This window comes from Amblyraja radiata, chromosome 28 (assembly GCF_010909765.2).
Source record: "Amblyraja radiata isolate CabotCenter1 chromosome 28, sAmbRad1.1.pri, whole genome shotgun sequence".
NCBI lineage: Eukaryota > Metazoa > Chordata > Chondrichthyes > Rajiformes > Rajidae > Amblyraja > Amblyraja radiata.
Genome location: NC_045983.1, coordinates 25,290,747 through 25,310,678, shown reverse-complemented (window position 1 = coordinate 25,310,678; position 19,932 = coordinate 25,290,747). Strand labels below are relative to the sequence as shown.

Below are 19,932 nucleotides of genomic sequence, written 5' to 3'. Positions count from 1 at the left end.
ATGTACAGGTTTGTAGCTTTATTGGCTTTGGTAAATTGTCCCCAATGTGTAGGATAGTGCTGGTGTGCGGGGATCGCTGGTTGACGCAGAAAAGGTAGATCAAATTGCCTGTTTACACGCTGTATCTCTAAACTAAAACCTCCTGTGTTTATTGTTTTGATGGAGCAAGGGTGGTTCAAGGTGATGGAACCAAAACATGTGGATGGAGTTAAGATACTGATCAGCTACAATCTAACCAAATGGTGGAATGAGCATTTTTTGCTTTTTGCTCCATCTTTAAAACCGATTAATTGGACGTGGCATTGGACAATAGACAATAGGTGCAGGAGTAGGCCAATCGGCCCTTCGAGCCAGCACCGCCATTCAATGTGATCATGGCTGATCATCCCCAATCAGTACCCCATTCCTGCCTTCTCCCCATATTCCCTGACTCCGCTATCTTTAAGAGCCCTATCTAGCTCTCTCCAGAGAACCGGCCTCCACCGCCCTCTGAGGGTGAGAATTCCACACACTCACAACTCTGTGTGAAAAATTGTTTCCTCGTCTCCGTTCTAAATGGCTTACCCCTTATTCTTAAACTGTGGCCCCTGGTTCTGGACTTCCCCCCAACATCGGGAACATGTTTCCTGCCTCTAGCGTGTCCAAACCCTTAATACTCTTATATGATTCAATAAGATACCCTCTCATCCTTCTAAACTCCAGAGTATACAAGCCCAGCCGCTCCATTCTCTCAGCACATGGCAGTCCCGCCATCCTGGGAATTAACCTTGTAAACCTACACTGCACTCTCTCAATAGCAAGAATGTCCTTCCTCAAATTAGGGGACCAATACTGCACACAAACTCTAGGTGTGGTCTCACTAGGGCCCTATACAACTGCAAAAGGACCTCTTTGCTCCTATAGTCAACTCCGCTTGTTATGAAGGCCAACATGCCATTCGCTTTCTTCACTGCCTACTGTACCTGCATGCTTACATTCTGCACAGTAGGGTTACGAAACCACTATCCTTTTTGGCTAAATCCTCAGATCAACTTATGCATGTTTAAGATGAACCCTCGATCCTAGTTCCTCAGCTCTGCTTTGGGAACTATCAGTGACAAGCCTGATAATCTACTCTGCCAATTTCTGCTCTATAAACTCCAAATGGATTTCAGACCTCCCTGGTTGACAGTTGCTTTAAAAAAATCATTGTCTTGCTCTTCCCCACACTGTTCATTCTCATCTGTAATTAAAGTTAATGCTTCTGCTGTCTCCATGCTATTTTTGTGGTTAAATGCGTAAAATAACTATGTGTGTGTCTATGTACGATATATTGGCATCGTCACATGTGGCATAAGTACGTGGCAGTTCTTGTCCACCTGAAACTGGTGTTTACCAGAGATTATCATAGATCATTAATAATATTAAATATTATTACAAATCTATAATATAGATCATTACAGGTCAGCAAACTGCCTCAAGGACCTCCTCAATACAACTGGTGGCAGAGTGTCAAAACATAGAGTTTTGTGAAAGGAAAACCTCCGCTGCGCCTACCAACTATGACTGATTCATGCAAGTGGCAACAAGAATTCAAAACATCACAGGTACGGAAGAGAACTATCACAACATTTCAGAAACATTTAGACAGATACATGGATACGATAAGTTTAGAGGGCCAAACATGGGCAGGTGGGCACGTTGATCAGTGTGGGTGAGTTGGGCTGAAGGACCTGTTTCCATGCTGTATGACTCAAAGGGAAAAGGGTTGGGGCATTGAAGTTTTCTAGTGTGTGCAGTATGTTGGTGACTCTGTGCAGGCTACAATGAATGAAGAAAGACACCAATCTACAGCATGGAGAGAAATTCCAACAAATGGGGAGGAGGCTAGAGAGTGCAGAGGAGCCTTGAGAACAGCTACTTCACCAATTTGGCAGTAATCAGGTCAAAAGCATGGAGGTGTTCTGAGGATTCACCCTCAGATATATTTCCATTGACTGACCATCCCTTCCCAAATCCCTCTGAAAATTAATGGTTTCTATTTTTATAAATTAATTCCGAAGAAGGGCTTTCAACTTGAAATATTAGCTCCTCTTTCCAGAGAGGCAACCTGATATTCCAATTGTTTCCAGAAGTTTGTGTTTTATGTTAATTTCTGATTTTCAGTGTCTTCAGTTTTGTTTGGGTCTACAACGACTAGGCAAGGACCTGCCAAGAAACCAAAGATTACTTTGAAAGGTCAGATTATTTGGCAGAGTTATTAAGAGGATATTTGACTAACATTTAGATGTCCGGGTGTGAAAGAACGTTGGTTCAAATTAGCAGCATCACTTTACAGGTATTGAAATCGTGGAGATTGATTTGAGAGGTTTTTTGGCCATCTTCCGCAACTTTTTGGCAACCTGCAAATATGACATTATCTCTGCTTCAATTGCAAAGTGTTGTCTGAAGACCTACAAATGACTTGCATGATGAACATTAATAAAGTATTAACCTGGTGAACACCTAAATATGCATCAACAATCATATTCAGACATCAACACTAATAGGTCTCAGCCAGCAGCAGCAGTAGAACCATTAAAAGGCATCGTGCCAGGCCTGAGCTGAAAATATCCAACAAAATGAACAGATTCTGAATTTTGGTAAACATATTCTTCTGATAACTCTGCCATTAGATACATTTCATTGAGAGCTTTTTTTCCACTACAATTTTTTTCTTTTACTACTCATACAGGGACTTGTGGAGTTCTTCACCTTGAAGATCAGAGTAACATGTATTAGTTTTTATGTTTTAATGTTAAACTTCTTTAATACTATGTTGTATTTTTATTAGTGTGCTGCAAGGACATCTGAATTTCCCCTGAATAAGGGGATTAATAAAGTATTTATTATTATTATTATTATTATTATTAGTTAATACAAGTGCAGCCCACAATACAGTTACCCCAAATCTATTTATGCTACCAAAAACTATGCATGAATACAACTAAATTTACACGTATACACAGGGATACTCAGTAACTTCTACCAGCACTAAGCAGTTTCCAATTATGATAAATATGAGGTAAACCACGGCAAATGATATCCATTCAAATATACCAGCTGAAGATCAGACAAAAAAACCAGCGCCCAAGATATGAATCAATGAAAGTGCCACATCACAGAATGTAAACCTTGGTCACTATAAAATCCCAAAAGATGTTGTTGATTTGCCAGCCACACCAAGACATTACACAAGAAAAAAGTATGTTCAAGGCCCACTGCCTTCATCTCCTTCCTCACCCGTCAATGTACAATAAATCAAGCAGAAAATCATATCATTGCAACAGCCATAATAACACAGTTTAATCACATTACATACAGCTATCTAAGCATGGAACATTGCACATCCAGGAACACACAGATGGAAGAAAATCAGTACATTATACAGGCTGTAACCACAGTGCATCAACAAATCAACAATGTTAGTATCTCTGTGCTCTACATTCCCATCAAAGTTAATAAGTATTGGCTCACCCATTGTGAAGATACCAAACATACCCTCAATTCATTATACAGCACAGGAATCACAAGTAACTGTTGTACATTTATACAGAATATATAGTATTGTTCTAGTATACAGGGCACAATATCATGAACGTTTTTTCCATCTTTCCCCTCAAAATGTTCTTTGAAACTACTAGTTCCAAAGAACATTTTAAGGAGGGAAAAGACCAAAGTTTTGTTCAGTGATGCATGTATTTTTGCTTGTTTTGATGTCAGATCTTTCACTGACCATGGCACTGCAAAGGATCTTGATATGATTTGCTACATCAAACGCAACATGTAAGTGCTGTTGGTGTTGTGTTGAAATGAGAGCGTAATGGACTTGCTAAAGTATTTGAGTGAGTTTCCAATTTGAAGCTGGCCACATCAAGGCCTCAGAAAGTGGTGGTCTTTTTTTGCAATGCAATACAGAGATCTGGATTAGTGGACATTGGAAACTACTTTTGACTAGCCCAGCCAGCTATAAATTCTCCTGATGTATTGTGAGTAGATGCACCTCAACAAATTTCACATTTTAGAGCAATTAATTAATTAATTAATTTCAAACCACATGCAACATCTACGTTGCATGGTTTAAATTCAAATAAATTAACACTAATTTGATTTTAATCGTACAACCATATATTATTACCAGATAAAGAGAAAAAAAAAATAGCTGACTACAGGTTAGAAAACTAAGCATTGCAGTGGTATTTAATCAATAATCAGCTAAAATTCTGGGCCAACTTGTTTTGGCCTTTCAACTAAAACTTGCACCTCATCATTAAGGTTCAGATGATCCCTCAAATTGAGGCCCTCAAAAGAAGCCTGCTGAAAACCTATACTGTTTTAGGGCAGTTGGGCTGATTTTATTGAAAGAACCGTAACAGTTCACCACTGAATGTGGACGTCAGCATCCTATATATTTTACTGGCTAAGGTGTAGAGAACAGGGAGTTGGGATTTTAAGTCAGAATTGTATAAATACCAGATTGGTCAAAGCTAGTGGAAATGCATGTAGTTATTTTCACCACATTGCAAGTAGAATGTGATTACATTATTGAGAGTACAAAGAAGATTTACAAAGGAGTCACCAGGGCTGCGGGGATTTTATGTATGAGGCTAGATTGGCTAGGCTGGTGTTATTTATTTATGCAGAGAGTACATATGTAACATTGTGAAAGGTCAATAATTTAGAAACATGGGTTTAAAATACTAGGTTCGGTTAGAGAGGAACTGCGAAAAATAATATTCCTATTCAGATATCAGTGGTGGTCTAGAAATTGCCATGTTAAAAGGTCCATGGAGGAAGTAACTCTGCACATATTAAATACCTTGAAATACTGTAATCTACAAGGGAACAACTTTAAGTGGGATTAGTCCGGATAGTTCTTGCTCCTTTCCCAGCATGGACATGTTGAGCCATATGCTTCTACACTGTGATTTTAAGTGATACTCTCCCCACAGCCTCGCTAATGTGGATCAGAAGCAAAACACGAGAAAATGGTTGAATGTCAAAGGAGGAAGAGAAAAACACAAAGGAATATCTGGAAGTACCAGTCGCATCTGTTGCAGGCACAGTGCTGGAATTTATCATGAAGGAGATTATTAGTAGAAACAGAGATCATATTAACAGAGGCAAACTCAATTTGATTTTGGAAAAAATAATGTTAGAGGAATATATGATTTTTTAAGGATATGATTGTCAGGCCCCTGTGACTGCTTGGGTGTCCTCCAGGTGCTTCACTTTTCTCCCACCTGTAAGATTAACAAACGTGTGGGAGGAAAGTCAAAGCCTCAGTGTGTAGGTGAGTGGGAGAATTAGGGATGAAGGGGAATTAATGAGTGTGGGGAGAATTATAAAACAGGGAGGAATTGAGGAATATTGTAAATACTCAGTTAATGGTCAGCAGGGACTCAGTGTGCCGCAGGGTCTGTTTCCATGCTGTGTCTCTCCAATTCTTTATCTGTTTTTTTTAAAAAGGCACAGAAAGGTTTGGTACATAACATAAATATTCACTGGGATGAAGGAACATTTTTGCATGGATCGATTTCAATATAAGATGGAAACCAATGAAGGTTGGCAGGCGATAACCATGGAATGACATGCGAAGAAATGCTAGGCCCCAAGGTATTCCCAATTTATATTAATGACACATTATTTAATGACACTTTATCATAATTACAAAAAAATTGCTGGCAATGCAGGCTTGTCAAGAAAGTTTATTCTACCGAGGACATAAAATCTGCAAAGGTTTATGCACAGATTAATCAACTGGGTAACTTGATAGAGTACATGGAGGGTAAACGACAGGTTATTCAGATTGATTAAAAAAAAGAATGTATTTAATGATGATAAATCAGTAACTACTAGTATAAAGAAGAACCTTGAAACGCTGGCTCAGCATTTGAGAAAGTAAATATTCAGGTAAATCAAACAATGAATGGAAATGACATGTAGAATTTTATTTTAAGACATAGAAATAAATAGTATGGAAACTTTCTAAGATTGTGTAGGGTTTTGACAATATCTCATTTGGAATAATGCGCACAATTTGGACCCGTTTCTAAAGGACATACCTGCGTTGAAGTTAATAAAGTGAAGGGTTATGCAAATTGTTAATATAAATAACAAACAACAGTGGATCCAGCACCGATTCCTGCGGCGCACCATTCGTTACAGACCTCCAGTCTGACAAACAATCCACTACCACCACCCTCTATCTCTTAGCTTCAAGCCAATTTTGTATCCAATTGGTGAGCTTGCCCAGGGTCCCATGTGATGCAACCTTACAGACTAATCTACTATACAGGACCTTCTGAAAAGTCTTGCTAAAGTACATGTAGACAATGTCTTATCAACCTTCTTCGTCACCTTTCGTTTAGTTCAGTTTAGAGATACAACGTAGAAACAGGCCCTTTGGCCCACTGGGTCCGCGCCGACCAGCGATCCACGCATATTAACACTATCCTACACACACAAGGGACAATTTTTACAATTACCAAGCCAATTTACCTACATACCTATACGTCTTTGGAGTGTGGGAGGAAACCGAAGATCTCGGCGAAATCCCACGCAGGTCATGGGGAGATCGTACAAACTCCGCACAGACAGCACCCGTGGTCAGGATCGAACCGGGCTCTCTGGTGCTGCATTCGCTGTAAGGTAGCAACTCTGTAGCTGTGCCACTGTGCCTCCCCTCCCCTCCCCTCTTCAAAATACACTAACAAATTGGTGAGGCATGATTTCCCATGGAGAAAGCCATGCTGACTATCCATAATCAGTCCTCACCTTCCCACATTCACAATTTTGATTATCTATCTATCTATCTATCTATCTATCTATCTATCTATCTATCTATCTATCTATCTATCTATCTATCTATCTTATTATTATTGTTATTATTATTATTATTATTATTATTATACAACTAAAAGTCTCATCTTGTATGTATGTAGGTTCCCGAAATACAGCTAAAACGGTACATGATAGCGCAACAATTTTAGGGGCACCTTACTCACCATTATATTGTACAAAGTAATTTGCTTTATAAACTTTAATTAAGTTTATACTGTCAATGTGACAAGTTTCAACGTGGCAGTCTCACCTACGCAGTGCGTTCCCACTTGCCGGGCCCGTCAGCCGCGTCTGTGCTGTTGGGGGAGGGCTGCCTGGCCAGGTATCCGCGCGTGCGCCCAGAGCGAATGAGGAGACGGAATTTGAAATAACTGAACATCTCAAGGATCTCTGGCGTCACAACTGGGTCACAACGAGGACCCAACGGGGACACGAGCCGTGTAGTATTCTCTAGAAACCTGACCCTTTTTCCTCGTGCTTCACCACATACATTTATCATATGAAGTAACATCTTGGATTAATATTTTCACAGAGAAAAAAATAAAACCTAAATCTACCAGGGTTAGATTATTTGCTCGCTCACAAATTATCTCATTACTTTTCAATTTTTCCCCCCATTTACCCTTCCTGGTGACTTAACCTCGCTAATTACTGGAATGTGATTGTCAACCTGCCAGTGTTGCACGTAAAAATTCTTTGAGACTGTTTTCTAAATTTGTGTCAGCTAATCTTAAAACAAATTCGTAACATTCTTCCCGAGGACTGAGGGCCATTTAGGAAGAGAGGGGCCCTCCACAGACCCCACCAGGAGATGACACTGCAATAATGAGCTGGTGGGCGGGGCTGACCCTGGTTGTGCCCATTATTGATTCTGGACTTCATGAAGTCTAATGACCTCAGGACAAACAACAGTGAAAGTAGACCACTGACACATCACTGATCTTTGAACCCCACTTTGGGAGAAAGGTCCACCTGGTGGCGCCGTCGGCGATGACAGCCTCGCCAACGGTGTGGCTTTTTGTCATTTTTAATGTGTTTTAAAAAGTATGTGTTAATGTTCTCTGGTTTCTTTTATGGTGGGGGGTGGGTGAGGGGGTCGGGGGTAACTTTTTTCTCAACCTCCTACCTTGCCGGAGTTGCGATATTTTCTGAATCGTATCTCCGGTCGCTCTGCGGCCTAACTTCATGTAGCTGGCGGCCTTACTCGAGACTGATTTTGAGCCCCACCGCATGGCCGTGGACTTACCATCGGAGCCTGTGATCCCTTGCCTGGGATCGACGCTCTGCGGATTCCAACATTGAGGAGCTCACAGTCTCGGGTAGGGACCGATGTCGGGAAGCTCCAAAGTCACAAGAGGTTTGACCAGCCCCAACCGGAGGTCCGATCACCCAGCGCGGAGAGCTGAGATCCCCCCCGATGCAGGAGTTTAATCGCCCCAACGCGGAGGGCCCGACTGTCGGCTACAGGAGCCAAGATCGTCCCGTCAACGGAAGGCTCGAGGCCCCGAGAACAAAGAAGGGAAGAGATTAACTTTAAATTTCACCTTCCATCACAGTGAGGAATGTGGAGGAGTCACTGTGGTGGATGTTTATGATAAAATATATTTTGTGTGTTTTGTTGCTTTTTATTGGTATGGCAAATCAAATTCCTCGTATTTTGCAAAGCATACTTGCCTAATAAAGTATGCCTATGATATCAACTTCCAATGCCAGTTTTGATTAAGCTGACAACATTCTGAAAGATATAATGAGTAGGTTGGGCATGCACTCAATGAAGATATGCATGGTTTTGGTGTTGGTAAAGTCCACATACACATTGCAGAGAAAACACGTCAGAAAAAGGACCTATATGTCATGCAGTGAGGCAGGGTTAAGCAGGTTAGACTAGGGGCTTAAAATTGGCACCCATGAGGTTGGTGAAAGTTTGGTAGTGTTTTGTAGTTTTGTACCCTAACAATACATTCATTCATCACCAGAGCCGTCTAGCATGTTATTCACTGCTCAACAATAAGCAGTTGAATTCTATCAGTAACATCAGATATTCCCTGTGATAAGGCATCAACCAAATACAATGATTGGGTTAACCATATGCTAAACTCAACAACCAATATAAAGATCAACAACCTCTCAAACAAAAATGAGTTGGGACAAGCCTCTTGATTTAATTTCACATAATACTGTAATGGCAATAGCTCTCATGATAAACTAAGATATTCATGCTCTGTAGTTTTCCTGCTTCACAACTTGAATGTTGGTAATTGGAGGCAGATCTCCGTGAATAATGTTGTACTCGACTCTGGTGGAGTCCCATCCTGAGTACTAAAGGCAAGACAGGCACATTTGAAAATCCCCAAATTGTCAGTTAACAATTCCCTCTGGTCCTTCCTAAAGCTCCCAGTTTCATGGAATCTAGAGCCTTGCCAATTGAGTTCACTCCAGACAGTACAAAGTGACTGAGTTCAATAAACAGCCGATGTGAAAATTACCCAGATTTGCCCTATTCACAATTCGCATGACAATTATAACCTAACAAATCTCAGCCAAACCAATTATGCCTCGTTTATTACCTGAAGCCCAAATATTTTTTACCATTGGACTTGACTAATTGCCAAACTAAAACCACTTGCCTTCAGATCTTATTTCAACCTTGATTCAGCTGAGTATTTGATAGGAGCTATGATTAGCCATCCTTGACATAAGAAGCAACATTTTATTAATTACGTCTGTAAAGAGCTGCAGCAAAAACAAATTTTAAAGAGTTCCAGAAAAACATCTGGATTTAAAATGATAAGTTTCAAATGTTCTGACCAAGTATTAAATGGTGATAATACACAACAGTTTGAAGATGGGTCACAAACCAAAATGTTGTCTGTCCATCCCCTTGACAGATGCAATCTGATTAACTGAGTTCGTCCAGCACTTTGTACTTGGCTCATGATTCCAGCATCTGTAGCTCCTAGTGTCTCTGGACAATTCCTCAGTTGTTCAATGGCATCAACATAATTTACCTCACAATCAATATTCAGGCGGGGGGGGGGGGAATTTGAGCTGAAGTCTAACTGAATCAGCCCCATGAACATCAGTAAAAACACTGGGGAGACATTGGGAATATAGCGGTGGAAGACAGATCAATCACCTCGCCATCATCGACAAGCTTTCACCCAGGTGTATCAGTTGCAACATTGAAACAACTCCACACAATCCAGGTCAGATGATTTGCACAATGAGCACTTGCTAGCAGATTGAATAATCAGCCATGTCCCATTAACAAACCACATCTTCACCATCTGTCCACGTAATGTGGCAACTGATCAAGCCTTTATGGACAGCCCCTCCCAGCCCTACAATCTTTTACAAAATATTGGTATTGGTTTAATATTGTCAGGTGTACCAAGGGACAGTGACAAGCTTTTGTTTGCATGCTATCCAATTACATTAGGTAATACTATGCATGAATACAATCAATCTATACGTATGTACAACAGGTTAAGATTTCCCAATAGAATAGAGATTTTATAAAGTGTTGTGCATTGGATGAAAGTAGATCGTCTCCTGGGACCAGCACATAAAGAGTCTCCATGCTCTGGTGCCATTTTCAAAGTGGGATAAGAGCACCAAGATTTCGGGAATACCATCACGTGCAAATTTTATGAGAATCATAGAGAGCTAATAAATCACACCCTATCCTACCGAACCCTTCAGGGTACGGCCCGAAACGTTGCCTATCTCCTTCGCTCCATAGATGCTGCTGCACCCGCCATAGATCCATAGATGCTGCTCCATAGATGCTGCTGCACCCGCTGAGTTTCTCCAGCATTTTTGTGTATCTTGGGAAAGTAATTAACTTGAATTTAAACGTTCTCTTTTGTGCGTATTAATCCCGAGCTGCATCACACATTTTATTCGTTTCAGTTCTGATATTTCCTGTCACATAACGCTGGGGCCAAAAACAGCATGTCTACTGCCAGAGCTTCTGCCCCATGACATCAGTGAGAGCTGTACACCCACCTACCACACAACATGACTAAATGAAAGGTATTGGGAAAGAACCCCATCCACCCCCAGTGTGGGAGGTGTCCACACCGTGCATTTGTAATTGTGGAGGGAGCTTGCAGCGATCCTCATACAGCAGATCCGCCTACCGCCAGCAAGTCGGTAGGCGGCGCGACTCTCGTCAGCTGCGGCCTCTGCAGTCCGTCTGCGTTTTTATTATTTTATGTCTATGTTTTTATGTAGTTTTTGTTATTTTTTGTTGGGGTATGTGTGTGGGGGGGTGGGGGTGGTGTGGGGGGGGTTGGGGGTAACTTTTAAATCTCTCCCTGCACGGGAGACCCGACCTTTTCTTTGTCGGGTCTCCGTTGTCGTTGGGGCTGCAACGAGGAGCGGCCTCCAACAGGAAGACCGGGGGAACCGGCGCCGACTACTCACCTCACCGTCGCGGAGCTGGCCGAGTCCAGAGCGGGTGGAGCTGTGGTGGACGCTGCTGCGACCCGACCCCCGGAGATTCGGTGGCTGCAACTGCGGGTTTGGCGGACGGTAACACCGGGAGCCCGCGGGTCCCTGGAGGGAGACCGCTTTTCGGGGCTTCCGCAACGGCGACTTCTCCCGCCCGAGTTGCGGGGTTGAAGAGCTCCTGGAGCGGGGCCTTACAGCACCGCCCCGCGCAGCTTGGAATGGCGGCGGGTCTCTGCGAGCGCACGCCGGGGGCTCTAACACCAAGACCCGGTGTGCGACCTTGCATCACCCGGCGTGGCTTAATGGCCACGGGACAATTCGCCATCGCCCGCCGGGGGCTTTGACTTTGACTCTGACATCGGGGGGGAGAGTGCAGTGGAGAGATAAGTTTTTTTGGCCTTCCATCACAGCAATGTGATGGATGTTTGTGTAAATTATGTTGTGTCTTGGGTCTATTTGTTTGTAATGTATGGCTGCAGAAACGGCATTTCATTTGGACCTCAAGGGGTCCAAATGACAATAAATTGAATTGAATTGAATTGAATTGAATTGAATTGAATCCTCTGGGATCAAATAGGGATCAAAAGTGGTCTTTGTAATTTTTGGAAAACAAGTCTTATTAGAAATATATAAAAGGTAGACAAAAATGCTGGAGAAAGTCAGCTTGTGAGGCAGCATCTATGGAGCGAAGGAATAGGTGACTTTTCGCGTTGAGACCCTTCTTCAGACTGATGAATTCAGAAATATATATATCGCCGCAGTGGAAAACAGCAGAAAGGTTAATGGGATTGGCATCAACGTGACTTACACCAGGGAGAATTTGGTTCCAACCTCGACACAATGATACTGCAACACTCCAACAGTCTTAGCTGACAGACACCTCATTATATGTCTGAAGAAGGGTCTCGACCCAAAACGTCACCCATTCCTTCTCTCCAGAGATGCTGCCTGTCCCGCTGAGGTACTCCAGCTTTTTGCGTCTATCCTCATTATATGGACATTGCAGAAGGTAGGTTGCTCTTACAGACTACACACGTCAAACAGTGTGCAGAAAATATGAATGAAGCAAGGTGGCTGACTGCCCTTCCCCCCCACACTCCTGCCGCATTCTCCATTCACACCAGTCATCCGATCCCCATACGTGTTGTTAACTACGCTCCCCTTGTGTGCAGCTTGTGCTCTCACACTGCAGGAGAGCCAGGATTGCAGCAGCTGCCCTGCTTTGTTCTTACAGCTGAACACCACATCTTTTCAGCTCACTCACAGCGACTGCAGTCTATCAGCAGGTGGTGATTACAACACATCCTCTTATCCTTCCCATCCGAGAAATATTTGTGTAGGAGATAATGACATCTCATCAACCGTAAATAAAACTTAAGGTTTTTTGTGTCTGATTCAGCTTCACTGCAGCAAACTGCACAAGTTCTTACTTTACGCTGCTGCCATTAGCAACCCATGCACAGAGGCAGAATTACAAAAAAAAAATTAAATCAGGAATGCAGAGGAGGCAGCGAAGAGGCACGGAATCGTTTGACACAGAAGCAGACCCTTCAGCACACCACGAGTCCAGCTCGGGTATTCCTGTCATGCAATGCAGTATCATTATGTTAGCGAATTTTTCGACCCAGACGTGAAGAACCAGGCAGTCAGCATAATTGAATTAAAAGACACAGGATAGAGGTTGCAAGCACTGAGTTGCTGCAACCTGATGTTGCACACAAATAATCATCTGCCAACAAGCACGAGAATGTTGAGGATGTTGCCAGGACTAGAGGGTTTGAGCTATAGGGAGAGGTTGATTGGACTGGAACTCTATTCCTTGGAGTGCAGGGGAGTGAGGGGGTGATCTTATAGAGGTGTATAAAATCATGAGAGGAATAGATTGGGTGGAGTCTCTTGCCCAGAGTAGGGGAATCGAGCACGTGGACAAAGGTTTAAGGTGAAGGGGAAAAGATTTAATAGGAATCTGAGTGGTTATTTATTTTCACACTAAGGGTGGTGGGGTATGGAAAAAGCTGCTAGAGGAGGTAGTTGAGGCAGCGACTATCCCAACATTTAAGAAACAGTTAGACAGGTACATGGATAGGACAGATTTGAAGGGATATGGGGCAAATACACGAAAGCGGTAGCTGGGATATTGGCCAGAGTGGGCGTTGGGCCGAACGGCCTGTTTTCATGCAGTATCACTATGACTCAATGATAAGCCTTGATACCTCACATTTACTTCAGCCAATTAAATGTTCCTGGGGAAATCACCTCGCTCCCCCATCTCCTTCATGCTCTCTAGCTGATCACCCCACACATTGACTCTCATGGTCCAACAATTTCCCATTATAACCTGAAGGTAGATAACTGCCTTAATGGAGTAAATGGCTGGCATACAACCTCTCTTTCCCAACCCCTTTCCAGCAATATTTTTCTAATGAGTAAAAGTGTTAGCCCGTGTGATCTCCTCAGTCTCGGGGCAAACACAGAGGCAGAGTTTGAGACTTGGGTCAGTCAGGGCCAGCATTCGCAACAATGATTGCACTGACTCTGATTCACAATGTGCTTCTCTGCTCAATTTAATTGGTTTTGACCAAATAGCCAGTGATGCAGCAAATGAAGTATTTCTTTCTAAGACCGGGGGGGGGGGGGGGGGGGGGGGGATTAAACCCAGGCGACTGTGGGTGCTAGTCACAAAAATTGATCTGCAATCACACATTATAATCGCTCCACTCTTTTAAATCTCTACTCCTACAGCAACATTTCTTCACTTTATCATGTGTCTGTACACTGCGAATGGCTAATTTGTAAACAGGTATTGTCTTTCCGCAGACTGGTTAGCATGCAACAAAAGCTTTTCACTGTACCTCGGTAGACGTGACAATAAACTAAATTAAACGTCTTAGTCCCTTCATAAACATAGGCACTAGTCCTTTTCAATGCTGTTAAATGTAAGGCAATGCTGATAACATTCTGTCTGGAATGCATTGGGACACTTGGTATATGCTAAATTAAGCGGACCGATAGGGCATGAGATTCCCATTGGTCTGTGGCCAGATCTGGCACATGAAATCAAATAGATACACGCACTCTCTAACCCAAGTGCTATACAGAGACAATCCCATTTTTTTGCATTGCAATGAAAGCATAAATATTTGGAAATCAGAACTGGAGCTTCAAGTATGGTAGGGTTAAGTTATCCATGTATTTCTCAAATTATTCAGGAGCAGGTGATCCTGTGAAATTCTGAATTTTAACATTAAATTGATTTTGGATAATTATATCTTAGGAGTTACATGCTGCAATAGATGAATGCAATGAAAGTAATTTGGATTCTCAACCAAACCTTCACTCACACCCACACTTTCACAACCTTCACTTGCAAAGGTAGTCCACCCCCTCCAACAATTTTACTGAAGATTGCTATTTCGAAGAGATACTCCTCTCCCTTCCAAACTGATTAAGCTGTTATTCATCTTTAAAATTCCTCCTCCTCTTCCCGAAAAGCTGCTCCGTCTTCTAGTTGATGTCGCAATCCCACCATCTGCTGCCTTCATTGCCATCTCACGTCCTCCACTTTTCTCCGGTTTCACCACTGTCCCTTCTTCACTCTCGCTTTCCTTTCTACACTTGCATTCATCCAGCCATCCTTCCCTTGCTAAACTTCCTGCATCCCTTGACATTCATTTAGTTCTGCCTGTGACTGCAGATCCAGTGATACTGCACACGTGGTTGTTGTGAAAGTTCCTAACTTCCATTCACAGCATCAGCCATTGGGTCTTTTGACGTTGTGAGCAGTGTAAAGAGAGAAGAATCATGCCCAATACATTGGCTGTGGTACTGGGTGAAACCAAACACTGAAACTTTGAACATATCACCATAACCATCGCTGCAGTGTAAATATACTTAATGAGAACCAGATCAGAATTTTTGTTTAAAATTTTATCAGTCAAGTTACTTATAAGAGCATGACTGCAGTGGATCATTTTGTGCCAAATTGCTTGGGACCTTTAAAGTAGTAGATCAAGTTAATTAGCCTGACAAAGCCCAAAACCTAAAAAGGACTGCCATTATTGGAAAGTCAGCGTACACAGTAGCTTCACCAAGGACAAAAGAGTGCAGAGAAGATTTACAAGGATGTTGCCATGAATTGAGGGCCTGAGCTATAGGGGAGAGGTAGGGCAGGCTTGGACTATTCCTCGAACGCGGGACGATGTGCGGTGATCTTATAGAGACGTATAAGATCATGAGGGGAATAAATATGGTTGATGCACATAGTCTTTTCCAAAGAGCAAGGCATTCAAGAACCAGAGGTCATAGGTTTAAGTTAAGAGGTGAAAGATTTCATAGGAACTGGAGGGTTAACTTTTTCCAAATGGAGGGTGGTGGGTATATGAAAGAGCTACCAGAGGAGGTAGTTGAGTGAGGTACTATAACAACATTTGTTATAGGACATTTGGACAGTTACATGGATAGGAAAGGTTTAGAGGGATATGGATCACACGCAGGCAGGTGGACTGAGTGTAGATAGGACATCATGGTCAGCATAGGCAGATTGGGCCGAAGGGAGTGTTTCCCTGCTGTATGACTCTATGACTGCTTCACCGTGTCCATCACCACCCTGGGAAATCTCATAAAGACCCAACAGGACTGCTTCACCGAGTCTCCATCATCACCCAGAACGACCACACTGAGACCCAACAGGCCTGTTTTACCGAGTGTCCATCCCCACCGAGGGAGATCTCATTAAGACCCACCAAGACTACTTCACCGAATGTCCATCCCCAACCAGTAACGTTGCTTCGTGACCAGACATGCTAGCTTCAGTGATTGTACAACCCAATCCAAAGAAGCCAGCCTCAGTAACACAGTCAGAACAATCACAAAGATTTAGTGAGATCGTCTAGAAAAATAAACACTTACTTTCATCTGGGTTTGGTGCAGCGAGAATCGCACTGTGTTTCCTTTTCACCTCTTCCACATTCTCAGAGATCTTGTCTATGAATTGTCGAATTTCTTCAACCTGTCAATTATAAGAGATCAAAGCATTTAGAAACATATTCCCCCAACTGTTGACTCGAGATCAGAGTATAAAAGAAAGGAGATTTGCATTCAGAGCATTACCAGTTAAGCAATGTTAATAAAATAAGGATCGTACAATAACGCTTGCAGACCCTTCCAGCTACTGTGGTATTGTCAATTATGCAGAGACTTAAAGCCAAATTATAAGACAAGGAACGCTCATAAAATTTGATAACAACAGATAATTTCTCTGAATCAACTCATTGCACTGTTCTTCTTTCAGTACCTAGTTTACTTATCTTTTCCCTTTAAAGAAGAACCTATTTTGGTTCCTTTCTGCAGCTTATTCTTTGAAAGACATTGTACAATGTATCTCCAGCACTCTCACATTTCCAACACAATTAGTTACTCCCCATCTCCTTCTAATGATATTAATCCTGGAGCCTTTGCTATTATTCATTCTTTAAATCTTTTCCATCACTTTGAAATATTTTTAGATGCATAATTAACACAGTTATATAACACTGCCTTTGTACTCTCAAGTGATTCTTGGCAGAATATCAGAAGTCTTCAAGCATTCTTGACTTCTGCATTCTTGTTATACTCAATGTAAAATGACTTTTTCCTGCACCTTCATATGTAAATTGACTGCCGCATTGCAATGGTCTCAAAACTCCCAAGAATGCTTGTTGGCTGCACAGAGACCTTGTACAGTTCCGAACCAGGGGAGCCACATAACTACAAGATCCCGGCTTTGATTCTGATCTCTGATGCAATGTGTGTGGAGTTTGCATGTTCTCTCTGGGATTGCACGTGTTATGACAGGTATTACAGTTCCACCTACATGTCCAAAGATGTGATGGTAGGTCAATTAGCTATTATAAATTACCCTTTAATGAAGGTTAATGGGAAAAATAATTAAAAGGGAAGTTTATAGGTATGTACGAGTGAAAACAATATAATAACAGGGAAATAAGAGAAGAAATGGGACTGTTCCCCTAGGAGTTGACAAGGAACCAATGGCCTCCTTCTGCGTTGTATGTATAAGATAGATATAAGAATGACATGAGACGACAGGTTTGTGGGGCAGCAGTGGGATCTGGAATGAGGAACGTGTCAATTGGCCTTGCGTGCTTTTCATCCCCCACTATATCTCTGTCACCTTGTGGTTATTGGAGTTGGTGGGAATGCAGAGTTGCAGTTATAATCTGATCAGCAGTGCTCAAGGAACTGAGGGGCCTCCCCCAAGTCGTACTTCATATAGAGCCATGGAATCATATACAACAGGAACAGGTCCTTTGGCCCACTGTATTCACGTTGGCTGTTATATTGATGTTAAATATAAATTTATATTCATCTTACACTCATCCCATTTTATTGTCCCACAATCCAACTATTTCCTCCCAATCTATCATTCATCTCTACAATAGGAGGAATTTGTAATGGCCAATTAAACAACCAGTTTGTCGTATGATGATCTTTTTGCGGGTGGGGGCGGGAGGGGAATGGGGTGCTAATCAGAATCATACAGGGGTTTCAAAACTAAAGTGAATAAGGATGGAACAGGGGGACGTAGCAGGGGTGCATGGGAATGGCAACTTTAAAGAAAAGTGGCATGGACTCAACCAGCCAAATATCTGATCATGTGGAAGCGACAGGCAGAGGCAAATGGAAGAAAGCATCATTATGGTTGACAAGCTCCGAGCCACTACTTGTGTGATTTTATTTATAACTTTCCCTATTCACTGCAGACCAAGCTATGCAAACCAATCACATGCGCTACATGACATGGAAAGCAGGTTTAGTTCAGTTTATTATTGCCACGTGTACCGGGTACAGTGTGAATCTTTTGTTGCGTGCTATCCAGATAAAGAAAAGACTATATATACACATAGTTACAATCAAGCCGTCCACAGTGTAGAGGTAAAGGATAAAGGGCACAACATCTAGTACAAGATAAAGTCAGATAAAAGTCAAACTAAGGCTAGTTCAAAGGTCTCCGATGAGGTAGATGGGTGGTCAGGAATGCACTGTAGTAGGCAAGAGGGTGGCTCAGTTGCCTGATAACATCTGGGAAGAAGCTTTCCCTGATATGGGTTTTCAAATTTCTAGGAGACAGGAGAAGAGGGAGGTGACCGAGATGAGGCCGATTATCCCGGCCAGAGGGCCTGAAACATCGGCCGCCGTTGCGGCAAATGCGGAGGCCCCGACCACGGGTGAACAAAGAGGAAGAGGACTGAACTTTATTGCCTTCCCTCACAGTGGGAAACGTTGATTCTGCTGTGTGGGGATGTTCATGTTAAATTCTATCGTGTATTGTGTTCTTTTTATTCGGATGGCTGTATGGTAATTCAAATCTCACTGTACCAATTGGTGCATGTGATAATAAATGTCTCTTGGACTCTCTCTTCTTGAACTACAGCCTCAAAACAGGTGTTCGTGTGGGAGATGACACCAATCTTGGTTCCCTTCTTTATCTAATAGTGATTACATTATTGAAATGCATAGAGCTGAAGCATGGATCTATAGCAGCCCAGGAAGTCAATCATCTGCATCCAGAGAAGGGTCTAACTAGGTTCCCTTGACATTCAGAATTACTGTCACTAAATCCACACCATCATCAGCCTGGGGTTTGCTGACAAGCTCAGCCAGTTAGCAGTGCACCACCTTAAACATGCAGTGTACCTTATCCACTCGTCAAGGTTTCATTGACAGTGCCACCCAAGCACACAACTTCTACCTCCTAGACTGGGAAGGCAAAATAAATAATTTGAATGACACCATCCACAAATTCTACCCTTAGATTATTATTAAAACACAAAGTACTTGTGCTATAACACCAGGATAAGCGCTCAATAAGAAAACCAAGCCCAAGGCCAAAGTTGTATCTAAACTGCTTATACACATATATGCTAAGGACAATAACTAACTCCATATGCAATATTAAGCTATCTACGTGCTAACAGGCACATGAAAACTGATAGTTTAGATGGAAGTATATCATTGGGATTATCAAATGGGCACCTCCCTTCATTGATGTTTCGTTGAGTTAGGCCCAGGACACATCGGAAAGGTTCAACAGTTAGTTCTGGCATCTTAAAGCCGCGGTCTCCGGTGAGGAAGAGCCGATCCTGGACTGACTCTGGACTCTGGTCCTGTCCACGGGGGGGGCGGGAATGGAGGAGGACTGGCCAAATTTTTGTGCCTTCCACCACAGTGATGAATGCTGTGGTGGATGTTTGTGTTACATTTTGTGTGTTCTTTATTATTGTATCGCTGCTGACAACCCAATCCTTGCCGGGTCACTGCTCGTGCGGTCGACCGGTTGGTGCAGAGAGTAGCTTTGAATGTTTGTCTCTTCGTTGATTGTGTCCTTTTCTTTTTTTAAAAGCTACTGTAATGCGCCCTTTAAATTGCCCCTCGGGGATGAATAAGTGCTTGATTGATTGATTGATTGATTGATTGATTGAACCACCCCCCTCAATACCTGCTCTCACCAGCTATGCTACCAGTACCTACTAAATAAAGGAAACTACAGATTGATTCACACAAACAAATGCTAAACACTCACATTCTATCTTACACTTATCCTAACCCACGTTTAAACAG

General features: G+C 42.4%; 1 protein-coding gene across 3 annotated transcripts in view; it reads right to left on the bottom strand.

Moving 5' to 3' along the window:
* The window catches only part of LOC116989013 (syntaxin-1A), a 199,711-nt gene that overhangs the window by 133,375 nt on the left and 46,404 nt on the right, over positions 1–19,932 (bottom strand). For all 3 annotated transcript variants that reach the window (XM_033046126.1, XM_033046128.1, XM_033046127.1), the window contains exon 3: positions 16,225–16,324. In XM_033046126.1, coding sequence (XP_032902017.1) covers positions 16,225–16,324 — 100 coding nt within the window. The remainder of the gene's footprint in view (positions 1–16,224; positions 16,325–19,932) is intronic.